The 16,686-nt window shown below is 39.4% G+C and overlaps 1 protein-coding gene across 1 annotated transcript in view; it reads right to left on the reverse strand.

The window, feature by feature from the left end:
• Window positions 1–16,686, reverse strand: part of st13 (ST13 Hsp70 interacting protein) — a 33,359-nt gene that overhangs the window by 1,701 nt on the left and 14,972 nt on the right. Inside the window, exons 2-10 of the mRNA XM_028815172.2 lie at window positions 11,760–11,817; window positions 10,820–10,934; window positions 10,642–10,715; window positions 10,366–10,432; window positions 9,856–9,940; window positions 8,440–8,550; window positions 8,216–8,318; window positions 2,813–2,929; window positions 670–718 (exon numbers count right to left, since the gene is read on the reverse strand). Coding sequence (XP_028671005.1) covers window positions 670–718; window positions 2,813–2,929; window positions 8,216–8,318; window positions 8,440–8,550; window positions 9,856–9,940; window positions 10,366–10,432; window positions 10,642–10,715; window positions 10,820–10,934; window positions 11,760–11,817 — 779 coding nt within the window. The remainder of the gene's footprint in view (window positions 1–669; window positions 719–2,812; window positions 2,930–8,215; window positions 8,319–8,439; window positions 8,551–9,855; window positions 9,941–10,365; window positions 10,433–10,641; window positions 10,716–10,819; window positions 10,935–11,759; window positions 11,818–16,686) is intronic.

The following is a 16,686-nucleotide window of genomic DNA, read 5'->3' on the forward strand; positions in this document are numbered from 1 at the left end:
GTATGGTTTATTTTGACTCTGTTTTGCATTGTGCCTTCAGAATCAGTTCGTACTACACAATTCATGGCAGGTCATATCAGTGATCTGAAGATTAGATTCTAAAGGAGTGCAATGGTATTTTATATACAGTATACATATTTTACGTATTGCTAGTCTGTGGCCATTTGCTGTATTGTGTTTGTGGGTTTCGTTTCCATCTGTCATCTTTTGTTATTTGAGTCAGGGTGGCACAGTGGTTTGCGCTGCTGCCTCAACTCCAGTCACACATTTGGACACAATCCAGCAGTGGTCAGAGAGGTCCTTAAACTTCATGGACGCTTAAAAGACCACTGGTCCATTGTAATCCGCTTAAAACTAGTTTACTACCTCCTTTCCCACTAATGTCAATGCATTTCGTCAAATTTGGTGGAGTTCCCAAACATTTCATAAAGCAAGTTAAGTGGAGTTTGCTCGTCACAACTCTTCAGTGATGCATCTTTCTACTATCAATTAGACATAACGAATGTGTTGCCACAGTCTTCACTGTGTAGCTTTTGTATTCCCTTAGGGCCCAAAACCAACAACTGAAATAAAATGAATCCAATTTACAGCAAGAACATGAGCACCCACAACTGACTAATGGTCAAATAATGAAATGCTCATGTATAAGTGACATGGATGGAACTTTACCTGGGAATCCTCCATGCGCACCACTTGCTTGTCGTCTTTCTTCTTCCTCCTAAAGTATATATATATTAAAAACAAAAAAAAATATTGAAGACAACTGTTTTTCCAAGTGTTCTATTCTATGTAACCAAAATTCCTTTTGTACTAATCACTTCTGGCGTGCTCACTATGGAAATAAGATCATCATATGGCATTTAAACTGTGGTATTATATATAAGAAGCTCCATTTATATCTACAGTGCATCCAGAAAGTATTCACAGCGCATCACTTTTTCCACATTTTGTTATGTTACAGCCTTATTCCAAAATGGATTAAATTCATTTTTTCCCTCAGAATTCTATACACAACACCCCATAATGACAACGTGAAAAAAGTTTACTTGAGGTTTTGGCAAATTTATTAAAAATAAAACAATTGAGAAAGCACACGTACATAAGTATTCACAGCCTTTGCCATGAAGCTCAAAATTGAGCTCAGGTGCATCCTGTTTCCCCTGATCATCCTTGAGATGTTTCTGCAGCTTAATTGGAGTCCACCTGTGGTAAATTCAGTTGACTGGACATGATTTGGAAAGGCACACACCTGTCTATATAAGGTCACACAGGTGACAGTTCATGTCAGAGCACAAACCAAGCATGAAGTCAAAGGAATTGTCTGTAGACCTCCGAGACAGGATTATCTCGAAGGCACAAATCTGGGGAAGGTTACAGAAACATTTCTGCGGCTTTGAAGGTCCCAATGAGCACAGTGGCCTCCATCATCCGTAAGTGGAAGAAGTTCGAAACCACCAGGACTCTTCCTAGAGCTGGCCAGCCATCTAAACTGAGCGATCGGGGGAGAAGGGCCTTAGTCAGGGAGGTGACCAAGAACCCGATGGTCACTCTGTCAGAGCTCCAGAGGTCCTCTGTGGAGGAGAACCTTCTAGAAGAACAACCATCTCTGCAGCAATCCACCAATCAGGACTGTATGGTAGAGTGACCAGACAGAAGCCACTCCTTAGTAAAAGGCACATGGCAGCCCGCCTGGAGTTTGCTAAAAGGCACCTGAAAGACTCTTGGACCATGAGAAAGAAAATTCTCTGGTCTGATGAGACAAAGATTGAACTCTTTGGTGTGAATGTCAGGCGTCACGTTTCCAGGCACCGCTCATCACCAGGCCAATACCATCCCTACAGTGAAGCATGGTGGTGGCAGCATCATGCTGTGGGGATGTTTTCCAGCGGCAGGGACTGGGAGACTAGTCAGGATAAAGGGAAAGATGACTGCAGCAATGTACAGAGACATCCTGGATGAAAACCTGCTCCAGAGCGCTCTTGACCTCAGACTGGGGCGACGGTTCATCTTTCAGCAGGACAACGACCCTAAGCACACAGCCAAGATATCAAAGGAGTGGCTTCAGGACAACTCTGTGAATGTCCTTGAGTGGCCCAGCCAGAGCCCAGACTTGAACCCGATTGAACATCTCTGGAGAGATCTTAAAATGGCTGTGCACCGATGCTTCCCATCCAACCTGATGGAGCTTGAGAGGTGCTGCAAAGAGGAATGGGCGAAACTGGCCAAGGATAGGTGTGCCAAGCTTGTGGCATCATATTCAAAAAGACTTGAGGCTGTAATTGCTGCCAAAGGTGCATCGACAAAGTATTGAGCAAAGGCTGTGAATACTTATGGACATGGGATTTCTCAGTTTTTTTTTTATTTTTAATAAATTTGCAAAAACCTCAGGTAAACTTTTTTCACGTTGTCATTATGGGGTGTTGTGTGTAGAATTCTGAGGAAAAAAATGAATTTAATCCATTTTGGAATAAGGCTGTAACATAACAAAATGTGGAAAAAGTGATGCGCTGTGAATACTTTCTGGATGCACTGTATATGTTGATTAGTGCAAGCTGATGTATTTAACTACGTTATGCAAATTATCAATTTATTAATTGAAAGCTCTCTCAACCTTAGACATTCTGGCATAGAGAATGGATCCATGAGGTGCTCCTTCAAGCTTATTATAATAAAGGACATCTATCTTGGAAACATTGAATGGTGATCTCAACTATTTAAAAAAAAAACACATTTCTGCGACAACTCTCAAACCATGAACTCTGAACGTGAAACCTCCAAACGTAGTCAGACCAAAAACACTTGAGATACAGACCCTCTGTGCTCTTTCATGCTCTTCTCGTGCCTTTTTCACACGATCCATTCTCTCACGGATTTCCTTTTCTTCCCGCTTCCTCTCGTACTTCCTTCGGTGTTCAATTATTTTCTGAGCCTGAGATAAGCAATAGCACGTAAAATGAATGAGCTTTCAATTACAAAGGTGCTAGGTTATAATTAATCCATCATTTAATTTACATCTTGTAAGAGTCACATCAATAGGTTGTGTTCTCCCCTTTAAATATGAAAATCTTAACACTATTAATAAATCATAATGCGGTGACAGTCAACAGTTCTCACCAGACAGTCTAATTCTCCTTCGATCACATAGGTACACAAAAGAAGCTATGATATCTTTGGAAAAATATTAGGTAAGACACCTGTGGGAGTCGGAATCAATTATTGGGTTAATGGAGTCGAAGCTGGTAAAAATGTACCGACTTAAGACTCTGACTAGATGTTAATTGTAATACGAGTTACGATTTCCAATTTCATTTCTACTGATTAAACTACTTTTTCTTGTAGACTTTTGATAAAGAAACAGCTTATTTTTTCATTTTGTAAATTTAGTCTTGCGTTTAATGTTACTCCGTGTTTTTAAGTCACAACATCGCTACCGCCTTTAAACCTGAACTTTACCAAGTTACGAGTGCTAAAAAGTAGCCTCATGATTTATGCTGGCAGTGATAAAACATTTGTATCTTATATATTGTGTACTTTCAATCAACACAGTAAATACACTCGCCAGCCACTTTACTGGGTACACCTATTCAGAGGCTTGTTAACACAAATATCTAAATCGGCCAATCAAATGGCAGGAGCTCAAAGCATTTCAGCCTGTAGACCTTGTCAAGACGACTTGCTGAAGTTCAAACTGAGCATCAGAATGGAGAAGAAAGGTGATTGAAGTGGCTGTGAACGTGGCATGGTTGTTGGTGCTAGAAAGGCTGGTCTGAGTATTTCAGAAACTGCTTATCTACTGGGATTTTCACATACAACCATCTCTAGGGTTTACAGAGAATGGTCCGAAAAAGGGAAAATATCCAGTGAGTGGCAGTTCTCTGGGCGAAAATGCCTTGTTGATGTCAAAGGAGAATGGCCAGACTGATTCAAGCTGATAGGAAGACAACAGTAACTCAAATAACCACTCGTTACAACTGAGGTATACAGAAGAGCATCTCTGAACACACAACACGTCAAACCTTGAAGCAGGTGGGCTACCACACCAGGCGCCACTCCCGTCAACTAAGAACAAGCATCTGAGTCTACAATTTACCCTGGCTCACCAAAACTGGTCAAAAGAATACTGGAAAAATGTCTCATCTGAGGAGTCTCGATTTCTGCTGCAACATTTGGAGGAGAGAGTCAGAATTTGGTGTTAACAACATGAAAGCAGGGATCCATTCTGCCTTCTAACAGTTCAGGCTGCTGGTGCTGGCATAATGCTGTGGGGGATATTTTCTTGGTACACTTTGGGCCCCTTAGTACCAACTGAGCATCATTTCAATGGCATAGCCTATCCAAGTATTGTTGCTGACCATGTTCATCCCTTTATGACCACAGTGTACTCATCTTCTGAAGGCTATTTTCCAGCAGGATAAAGGCCATGTCACAAAGCTCAAATCATTTCTAACTGATTTCTTGAAAATAACAATGAGTTCACTGAACTTAAATGGCCTCCACAGTCACAAGAATTCAATCCAATAGAGCATCTTCACATCATGGGTGTTCAGCCAACAAATCTGCTACAACTGTGTGATGCTATCCTGTCAATATGGACCAAATTCCCAGAGGAATGCTTCCAACACCTTGTTAAGTATACGCCACGAAGAACTATGGCAGTTCTGAAGGCAAGAGGGGGTCCAAACTGGTACTAGCAAGGTGTACCTAAAAAAGTGGCCAATGAGTGTATAAAAGTCTAATGACAAACAGAGGAGTCAGTTGGTGGTACCAGAAATTGAAGAGTTGGACTTGAAGGTTTTGTGTACTAACTGGGTGCAGATTACAAAAAGAACATCATACACTATTGGGGGTGGGGGTGGGGGAGGAATAAAAAACCACAGACACACAAAATACTTGAGTGTTTAATTAGTGATCAGCTGTGCTAACATGACTTAAACCATAAGGGATTTTTAAGGAAAACATGGGATACCCAACGATCCAATGACTCAATTCAATGACTCTTTATATATTATTACCTGCTTTAACTTAACAAAACAGAAAAATACTGCGGTGCAATCAAGTCCAAAGGGTTGGGGGGGGGGGGACTTTTTTGATTTTCGCTTGTAGAATTAGCGGAGAGAAAAAAAAAAATCCCACACTCAAGTGACCAATCAGCCATCAGCTGAGGAAGCCTAAAGCTGTGATAAAGATTTGCATCTATCCTTTAGTTTTTATGAACATGGCTACTATCCACTTTCTGACTGACATATCCAAGGCTGCTGGGAGTTGGTGCTTGCTGCACTTGCCGCATTTACGAGATGCATCTGGCATAGACAATCATAATACAGACAGAGTAACAACTGTGGCTATTACTGGTGGTTCAGGAGTTACTGTTCTCCCTCCAATTCTTAACGATTGTGTTCAGTTCACAACCTTTGACCAGCCCACCCAAAAGTTTGACAATCACGCTTAATTCACAAAGGAGGTAATGCTTTGACAATCATTCTCGACTTGCCCAGGGGGAGAAGGTGGCATCACCAATAAGGTTGAGAAACACTGGCTTAGATGTATCTTGGAATTTTTGGTGAAATAACAACTGAACTACCAAAATATCTGCCTAACATGCTTATCCAGGGCAGGGTCATGTGGCAGCTGGTGCCAATTTTTATTGAAAAAATCCAGAAGATTCACCAGTCTCTCTGTACAGATTCCTCCAGTAGTTCATTTGAATTTGACCCACCAACTCACTCATTTTCCTCTTTTCAGCTTCCTACTTTCTCAGATCTTGTCTGTGAGTCTAAGCCATCCACCTGTCAATTGGACCCCCTCCCTACAGTTCTGGTCAAAGCCTGCCTCCTCTCTCTGGTCCCTCTTATTTCTGTTATAATCCACACTTCTCTCACTACTGGTACTGTTCCTTCATCTTTTAAAACTGCTGCAATAATTCCAATACTGAAAAAACCTGGTGCCGATCCAACTAATTTCAGTAAGTTTCGTCCTATTTCTAATCTACCCTTCATTTCCAAAATTCTTAAAAAAAAAAAAAAAAAAAAGTGGCTATTCAACTTTATTCTCATTTATCTCAAAATAATCTATATGAACAGTTCCAGTCTGGTTTTTGTCCCTTCCACAGTACAGAAACGGCGCTTATAAAAATTACTAATGACCTCCTTATGGCAGCCGATTCTGGTTTAATTCCTATTCTCATCCTCCTTGATCTAAGTGCAGCCTTTGACACTATTTGTCACAGTACTTTTCTCAATAGATTATCTTCGATTGGCTCAGATCCTACCCCTCAGGCTGCACTCAGTTTGTTCAACTTAAAACTTTCACATCCCAACCCACCGCTGTTACTTCAGGTGGGCTCTGTCCTGGGGCCCCTCCTTTTCATTATTTAACTCCTCCCCCTTGGTAATAGCTTTTGTAAATATAACATTAGCTTCCACTGTTGTGCTGATGACCCCCAGCTCTATCTCACTAGCAAACCTACTGCTTCCTTTCCACCCTCCTCACTTATTGATTGCATAGCAGAAAATCAAATCCTGGTTTTCTTCAAATTTTCTTAAATTAAATAGTGACAAAACTAAGGTTCTCCTCATTGGTACAAAATCAACATTATCCAAAACTGATCATTTTTCATTTGTTATTGATAATTCCTCTGTCTCCCCTTCCCCACAGGTGTCATCCTTGACAGTACTTTATCCTTTCAGTCCCACATCAATAACATCTCCTGGTCTGGATATTTCCACTTGCGCAACATTAATTGTATTCACCACTCTCTCACTCCCCACACCACTGCTATCCTCGTTCATAGCCTTGTCACTTCTCCTCTCAATTATTGCAATTCCCTTTTCTTTGGTCTTTCTCGCAAATCCCTTTATAAGCTTCAACTGGTCCAGAATTCAGCTGCCCGCATTATTACTAAAACCCCCTCTGTTCACCATTTCACTTCTGTCTTGCAGCAGCTTCATTGGCTTCCAGTTCAGTTCCGAATTCAATTCAAAATTCTCCTACTAACTTTTAAGGCTCTCCACAACCTCACCCCTCCATATCTGTCTGACCTCCTCCATGTTGCCATTTCCTCCCGTACCCTTAGATCCTCTTCCTCCATCCACTTGTCTTTCCTCTTCGTCCGTCTTACCACTATGGGGAGCAGAGCATTCAGTTGCTCTGCTCCCCATCTCTGGAACTCACTACCATCTGAGCTTTGAAATATTTTATCATTTTCACTTTTCAAATCTAAACTTAAAACTCATTTGTTTAAGACTACTTTTTCTCTTTGATTACAATTGCTCTGTCTGTCTGATTTTAATTTTTGTATTTTAGTTTTGTTTCTAAACTGTGTTTTATCTATTTTTCGGTGTCCTTGAGTGTTTAGAAAGGCACCTACAAATAAATAAAATGTATTATTTTTATTATTAATTTCAGCAATCACCGGACAGGAGGTAGCCTCTTGACCATGCATGCTATAGACATTGAGCTGCAGCCACATAATTACCTAATTTGAGGAGCAGGCTATTACCATTGAATAGCAAATGCATCCAATACAGGGGCCTTAAAGTTCAAACATCTGCTCAGTGAAAATGATTTTAGTGATAACTAGAGTCGTCTTGACAGATAAGAACTCCTAGATCCTACAACTACTGCATTCCCCTGCCATCTGTGATGAGAATGAGTGATGACTGAATGTTCAAACAGGTAAGTATTGTGGGGTGTATATGTAAATCAAGGATAACAATGCAGGCATTTCCAGTACTGTACTAAAGTATCCACCAATATAAAACAAAAACCTTAAAAATGTAAAGTACGTTTTATGAACACTTTCACGCAATAAAACAGTTACTAATCCCCATTGACACTACACAGTTTTCATGCGTATTTTTAAAGAAATTGATAAAAATGGAAACCACAAGTGCTGTCGATCAATCTTAATATAGTTGTTGCTTTCATGTAAAACCAAAATGGATCAATAATACATGTATACATACATTCACACTGTCACAATGCTGCTAATATTTGTGCACATTTTCTGCATTTGTCTATTTTTTATTAAAAAATTCACTATAAAATAAAAACAACCACATATTGTGCTTTTTAATTTCTTTTTCTAACCATTGACCAGTTTTTAGCAAACTTTTTCCCTCCACTCCCAAAAAAAAAACCCCAACAAAAACCAAAACCACTTAAATTTTAGTTTTGTACTTTACTAGTAAAGTATTCAATATTGAAACCTGCTCACCCTGGGCTGGACCTCCTTCAGCAAGGCACTGGCATCTTCATCATAGTCCAGTTTACAAGCTGTGGCCAAGTCTTTGGCAGCTTCTTCCCAGTGGCCAAGCAGTCTGTGTAACAAATCAAATCCCATCATACGCTACAAGATAACCATTTCTTCCTGCCTAACAATTTTTTTCTATATTATATTTTATGTGTCACTGAAACATAAGAGATAACTAAAACTCTCACCTGTGTGCTTTGCCTCTCCATTTATATGGCTGAGCAGAGTCAGGATTGATGCTGATGGCTCTGTCACAATCCCGAATAGCTGCATTAGGTTTCTGCATTCTGATGTACACACTAATGTGAGAAAAATAAAAAATCTGTAAAGAAGTACCAATTGTATTTACTCTAGGAAAGACATAACAGTAGGTTTTGAATCACGTGATTAGGCCATGCATGGGAACATGAATGCTCAACTATATTTCACTTAAGTAAACTGTAGAATACCCATGGAAAATATTGCAATCAATTTCAATAGGACAGCCAGACAGACAGACGTTGACTTTATCTTGTCTCAATAAAAAAAAGTATATATATATATAAAACATGCAAAGGCCCTATCACATTACAGGTCTTCTCCAGCAATTTTCAGTTGTAGACGGCATTTTTTACAAAAATCTTAGTGAGTAGAGAAGTTGCTGTGCACTCCTGTAACCTCCGGTCCTGTAGTCTGACATGCCCAGTGATTTAGTCCAACCAGTATATGACTTGGGTGGGTTCATCTCATGGCAAGTTTGAGAACCAATGTGCTTTCAGTCGAAAGCACAACACATACAAATGCAGCTATGAGGAAATAGGAATGCAGGTGTTTTGGAGCTCAAACAGAAGAGAGGCTCATGTGTCTGATGTCTCATATTTTATGTACCACAACAGAATAGAAAAAAAAAAAAGCAACTACACTCATCAAGATGTCAAGTTAGAGGGCATGTCAAACATGTCATGTGCTACCAGTATAAGACAACTAAAAGGAAACACTAAAATTAATTGAAAACTTGGGGGTCTTCGCTCGCCCACCCCCTTTCCTACCCGTCTGCACTATTCGCCAACCACTTTGCGTCTCTGCCACTCATGTTGTGAAGAGGGTGGCTGAATGTACCCCAAGGAGACACGATTGCTCCTCTGACACCCGCTCTTAAACGGTGATACAATGGGAAAGTTTTTTTTTTTTTTTTTTTTAACTTCCTCTTTGCTCGATCAGCTGCTGCAGCGCACTTCTATCATATCACCTATGTCCATATATTCTATCTTTTTTCGCTTTTACCTTTTCATCAATATTGCATTGAATTTTGATTCCCTGTTTAGAATTACATATCGTAATTTGTTATGTATAACTGCCCGTGAGTAAATATCGTTTCTTTCTCTCTACAAGAAATGTGTCCGATATAACCATGCAGGACTTTTCCAAATCTCTTTGCATAAGCTGTTGTCGTCTTGTGGGACGTGAAAGTGTTTCCGAGACAATCACGTCTTGTCTCCTTCCAAGATTTTTTTTTTTTATAATAGAGAGACATACAGTTGAAGCAGTAGTCTGGCAAGTGCAGAACCATTGACCTAATTATGCATGGCCGTAACAGCTTAAAACAGAATTTAAAGGTTTTATACCTGGCTCTCTTTGCATAAAGTATGGCCAGCCTTGGGTTTAACTTGATAGCTTCACTAAAAAGGTCCAGTGCTTTCTGAAGTTCACCTGTTGAGAATAAAAGTTTAAAAATGTTTATAGTGGTTAACATGATAAGCGTATCAATTCTAATATATCTATATAATTCTAGTATATCTATAATAATAATAATAATAATAATAATCCATTAAATTAGATAGGAGCCAAATTACCCCCTGTTAAATTTCAATTAAAACTTATTCATGTACATCTGATTATTCCGGAGAGGTGTACATTCTGCGACCCTAAGACGTACTGCTAGATTAATTTGTAAAATGAGGCATTTTTTTAGTAACTAGTTTTAATTACCTTTTAGGTAAGAATATGCCAAGATTTTATACAAAAAAGTTCACAGATGGCCGAAGCCTTGGATAGAATCCAAAATATACTGAAATAAACTGCATTCTCAATCTCCTAATGACTACTGTTATAAAACTGTATATGTTTAAACTTACCTTCACTCATTGCATTGATTGCTTCCATCTTTTTCTCATTAGCTTGGTCCATCATCTCCTCAGATACCTACAATTAAAATAAATTTGAAGGTGGATGTAAGAGGAACAGAGTGACAAGGAGACTGCAGTACAAGGTTAAACTACACCTCACAGCAAGCAGTGGAGGAAAAAAAATATATAAAGACAGCAAAATATATATTTTTTTTTATTAGCAAAGGATACATGAGGGGAGGACACAGAGGCAGCATAAAGAATTCAACATATTCATATTCTTACTTCCAGATTTTCAAAATCACCCATTTCTTGAGGATCATCTAAATCAGGCTCTATTACACCATCATTGTCAATTTCTGGGAAAAAAAAACCAAAACAATGGAAATAAAACACTGCTTTAAAGAAGTGCACTACTGAAAGCTATATTCACACTGAAAGAACAAGCCAGTCTGAAACTCACCTATGTCACTCTCCTCACTTTCATGTTCCACTTTGGGTTCAGGCTCATGCTCATGCTCAGGCTCAGGCTCAGGCGCTGGCGCTGGCACTGGGTGTGGGTGTGATGGATCCTCTTTCTATAGCAGAGAAAAACATAATATATCCTTCTCAATGCTGGATGTAATCAAAGGTTAAGAATTCCCTAGTCTCAAAGTACTAGGCGAAAACCACACAACCTCTCTTATAAAACTTTCAAAAATTCCCTTTTAGCCACCTTCAAAATACATTCCTTGAGATGTTAACAGGAACGGGAGAAGCGCTGGGACATTTCTTGTACTCCTCTTTTGTTACCACAGCCACATCGTTTTATTTCTGATTTCTTCCATGACAACAAATCTTCCCTTCCTTCTCAATTTTAAAATTTCAGGAAGAACAACAAGTCACAGGGAGCGAGATCAGGTGAATACGGGTGGTGCAAAGCAACAACCACATTGCTTCTGATCAAAAACTCTCCGACTGACAACGCAGTAAAAGCAGATGTGTTGTCAGGGTGCAGAAATGCAGTCCCTAATGCTTTCCTGTAGACTTCTTAGCACTTCAGTGCAACATCACTGGTTAACAGTCTGCTCACAGGGAAGAAACTCTTGATGATCAAGTATGTCAGTGACAGTTATCATTATCTCTGGCGAATCGGAGGAGGAGGAGAAAAAAAAATGCAGAAGACGCATGCACAATTGAAGAATAAAAAGCAGAAATGCACACACTACACTCAACAAGATACTGCTTTGTACACTGATTAAGTGCACTTGTAGACATCTAAAACATAACAGCATATTTAACAACTACATCCCACTCCTGTGATATTGAACAGTTCCAGGAATTTTTGGGTTTCCCCTCGTATGTGCTTGGCTAAATCAGACTACAATCAAACGCAATAAAACAGTCCATTAGTGAAATGTTACCTTCGGAGATTCAGGCTCTGCACTGCTGCTCTTCATTGGAGGAATTGTTGCACCCATGCTGTGTAAACAGAGGAAAAAAAAGGAACAAAAACCAGATTAAATACGTACTAAACAAATCCTGTAATAATCTTTAACACACAAGTAAAACATAACATTCTTATGTCTAGGATTTATATAACCAACCAAATACTGGACACCATTCAACTTTTCAGTTGGTTCCATCAATAACTCCAACAGCTTAAAAATCAGAAAAGTTACAACTAGAGTTCTTATAATAGTGGGGGTAAAAAGGAGAAAGAGTGAAAGAAGTGACAGATACCCAATTACAGAAAACTTTCATCCTTGCAAGTAATGCTAGTCAACAACAAATGCAAAGCTGTATGTTAATCACCACATACACTACATTTGGTAACATTTTAGCTTACATACTGCAAAAAATGTATCTGTTACTCATTTACTATTATGTAAAGACCTTAAACACTTCTTTGGGTCTTCTTAACACTTACAAAGCATCAGTAAACTCTGTGTCCATCTAACAAAACTTAACTTTGGAGTGGTCTGAGGTGGCTTAACAGAGACATTTCTATTGATATTACATATTTAGTAATGTACCTGTGAATCCTTCATATTAATAAGTAATTATACCAACAAAATAATATGCCACACTGCGCAGTGATGTAAAACATTAGTAGATGGGTTATCTAAGTGTTATGAAGACCAAAAGAAGATTTTGTTAAGATCTTAGCGTAGGCCGAGTAATAGCTGCATGTTTGCAGCACCATGTAGCTTTGATTGTGCAAGATAAACAGTGTTCAACTTAAATAAGAGCAGTTATTAAATGACATTAGTCTCACCATAATGGATTATATATAGTTTTAGTATTACTAAATATGAAAAACCATAAGCTTTAATTTTCAAATGTTTTCAAATATTTACTTGTTGTATATGTGAACTCAACCTAGAAGCTTTCTTTTCCATTTCTGCTCAGTTTTCTTCACTATACAGTGGAACCTCGGTTTGCGAGTAACTTGACTTGATAAACGAGCAAGGTCTTTCAGTACGAGTAGTATGTATACGCTTTGTCTGCTGAGCGTCATGTAATCACAACTGAGCTGATGGTTCTTCTCTCTTGCTGCGGGATTGTGGGCAATTATCTCCTATTCTCTGTCTAAGTCGGCGTGCCTCACTCATATAGTCAACATCCGTACGAGCGTATACGGTTTACTGCAGCATTAGCATTGTGACTGTGCACATGTGCGTGTATGCTGTAATGTGCGAGTCCCCATCTTGCACCCTAAAACACGAAGCCGAGTCTCAGTACTTTAGCAACAACAGGTTTATTAAGCTTGAAACAGCAACAGCACGGTTATTTATTGTAGCAGGATCTGCCGCTCTCCTATACACAGACACAGCAGTCAGGCAGGGCCCTGCGCATTATAATGTTCCTCGTATCACCCATCGACGGCAGGCTCTTATAGCAAGTCCGCGATCTTTTCGGATTCGCTTTTATGGTGAACTGCTACAGCGCTGGGAGACTGCGATTGCTTTGGGACGCTCTTCCGCGTGTTGTCCTGTTGGGTGCAATCTCACAAGAGTTTAGAAACTCACTCACACCAGCCATGATTCTTTTCAAAGGTAAAGTGCAGGTTAATTTGTTTTATGTATTTTTACTTTATATTTTGTATTAAATCATTTTTATATGAATAGTTTTGGGTTGTAGAACAAATCATCTGAGTTTCCATTATTTCTTATGGGAAAATTCATTTTGATATACGAGTGCTTTAGACTACGAGTACGTTTCCGGAACGAATTATGCTCGCAAACCGAGGTTCCACTGTACTTGATGAGTTGCAATGAAGAGTGTGCCTGGAAAGTGCATGATAAAAACTTCCCATTTCTAAATAAAATTAACTTAAATGATAAAGTTATGATGCTCTCCATCCCCACCTCATTAAAATAAAGGCTGTGATTGAAGAGGGACATTGGGGGAAAAAAGCCAATTTTCCATTTTGCAGGAAATGCAGCTTTTAATTCTGTGCTCTCCTGTAAAGACGTATGAACCTACTCCACTTGGTAAATACGTATTTTATAGTACAATTTACAAAATCCAACACCATAAGAAGACTCTTTATCCAACAATGTGCAGTATTTTTCACAAACAGAGGTAGCTTTCAGACAAACCTTTGCATAAAGAACATTATTCCAACATCTGGATCACATTATCATATTTCATAGTTTAAAAATATTAATATATGTTCTACAATACACTGAAATTTATTTTACTGAAGTAAAATCTATAAACTATTACATATGATGAGAAAACGCTTCCGGAGGGAGAGTGTCAATGCTTGATGTGTGAACAGTTACCTTGGATTTGAGGTTTTGCTTTCAACAGTGTTTTGCTTATTTATATATGCCTGTTCTTTTGGCTCTTCTTTACAATAGGAGTTTATCCCCCCCCCCCTTAAATAAATAAATGACTAGTGTATATAATTATTTATTATGTTTCATTCACCTTGTAGCAGCCTCTCTATTGGCAGGAACGTTGAGAGTTATGTTTTGGTTCGGACCTATTCCAAGCAAATTCACTCATAATCCTTTTGGGTCTGGGAGTTTCACATCTCATGTAATAAGTAGAGTGAGTTGTTACCATCTCTTTCATCATTGTAGCATTATGAGAACAAAAACAAATCCTAACACTCAAGTAGGGCTGCACGATAACAGAAAAAATGATTATCACGATTATTTTGCTCAAAATTTTTATCACGATTAATAATGACGATTATTCCTTTGGTAAATGAAGTCTGTGACCAAAGCAGTGTAGCCTCGGCCAGTTATTCACAGATGCTACCCTAATCATATTAGCAGCGTTGTCCGTTGTGATGCACACAAGTCTTTCTTCCACCAAGCCCCAAGCGGACATCGCTTCTTTGAGGCCCACTGCAATAAACTCCGCTGTATGGTCTTGTGGGAAAAACGAAGTTTGCAAAAGCTTGCTTTTCATCTCAAACTCGCTGTCAATAAAATGAACTGTCAAGCTCAAATACGGTTCCGCAGTTCTGCTTGACCATAAGTCGGTCGTGGCAGCAAAATATTCAAGGCTGAGCCTGAGAATTTCTCTTTCTATTTCTTTTCGGCATTTCGCATACAGCGAGGGCAGCGCAACATTGGAAAAATGGTTGCGTGAGGGAATGCTATATCTTTTATCAAGTGTTGCGATCATTTTGTTAAACCCCTCACTGCTCACGGTGGTTCTTGGACACATATCCTTGACTATATGGTACGTGATCGCCTCTGTTATTTCCCGGTGTCTTTGCGAGCTAGGCAGATATGGTATTGCGTTGAACAATGTCCCTGATATTGTTGTCTGTGTTGTGGATGGCTGGTAATTTTTTGTTGTTGCTGTTTGTGCCTTCAGTCGTTTTAATTCTTGATAGTGTACTTTGTGGTGGCTTTTAAGGTGGTTGATGAGGTTTGTTGTGTTACCTTGGGACGTTTGGACGGAACAGGAGCAAAGTTTGCACAAGACTCGTACCTGATCAACATCACATTCCTCGAAATCGAAATAGTTCCAGACAACTGAGTATGACCCCTTTTTAGGAACTAACGATCGCACTTCTGCACCTTCCTCACGTTGCTCCGCCATCATATGTTTATTCTGACTGACTGTTATTGCTGCTATTGACTTCTACTGCTTCAGAAAGCGCTTGCAATATAGACGCAGTAACGTCATAGTGACGCAGTCCAATCCGTAAACTCAGCCCATAAAAAACAGTTTGGTCTTTATACTGTAAAATCGCGACGATATTTATTAACTGATCGTGGGTTATAAATATCGTTATCATGAGAAAAAAAAGATTAATCGTGCAGCCCTACACTCAAGTGATTTTAACATAAGAGATAGCAAAATGGGGCGGCACGGTGGCGCAGTGGGTAGCGCTGCTGCCTCGCAGTTGGGAGACCTGGGGACCTGGGTTCGATTCCCGGGTCCTCCCTGCGTGGAGTTTGCATGTTCTCCCCGTGTCTGCGTGGGTTTCCTCCGGGCGCTCCGGTTTCCTCCCACAGTCCAAAGACATGCAGGTTAGGTGGATTGGCGATTCTAAATTGGCCCTAGTGTGTGCTTGGTGTGTGGGTGTGTTTGTGTGTGTCCTGCGGTGGGTTGGCACCCTGCCCAGGATTGTTTCCTGCCTTGTGCCCTGTGTTGGCTGGGATTGGCTCCAGCAGACCCCCGTGACCCTGTGTTCGGATTCAGCGGGTTGGAAAATGGATGGATGGATGGAGATAGCAAAATGTACTGGTGTTAATGGAAAATCCTATTTGGTTTCATGTTCTAAAGGGAAATAATCACAATTTATGCTGTTTATATGAAGAGAGGTTTCTCAGCTAAAGTATAATAAGTGAAATTCATGAACATTTGTTGGGCCAGACCCCAAATTTATGTGGTAGTTAACAGCAATCCCCACTAAATTATGTCAAAATGATTTTTTTGAGTGCAGAGATAGAGAGACTTCTGGGAGCTCAGATACTGTAGAGGTACACTTTTATATTACCACTAAAAAGTAAAGGTTTAAATGTTACATATTTGATATTGTGATATTATAGAATGAAGTACAGGTATCCCCTACTTTTTGAGAGTTCACACATGCCATTATGAAAGTTTTCATAGGAATACTCTACTTTTGGATAGCAGGGGAAACCTGTACTTTTACTATTTCTTCCTTTAACTTGTTGCTCAGGAGGGGTGACTGGTCTGTAGGATACACACTCTTAAGAGGTGTTTATTGCTTTTTGGAATAAACAATTGACGTCTGTTGTATATTTTTGCTAACAGATCATTTTCTCTAGCTTCCTTAAACCACAGCTAGAATTAATGTAAATAATTTAACTGATAGCTTCCATAAAGTGCTACTAAAAAGACTTTTGAACA

The sequence above is a fragment of the Erpetoichthys calabaricus genome, chromosome 12 (assembly GCF_900747795.2).
Source record: "Erpetoichthys calabaricus chromosome 12, fErpCal1.3, whole genome shotgun sequence".
Classification (NCBI taxonomy): Eukaryota; Metazoa; Chordata; class Cladistia; order Polypteriformes; family Polypteridae; genus Erpetoichthys; species Erpetoichthys calabaricus.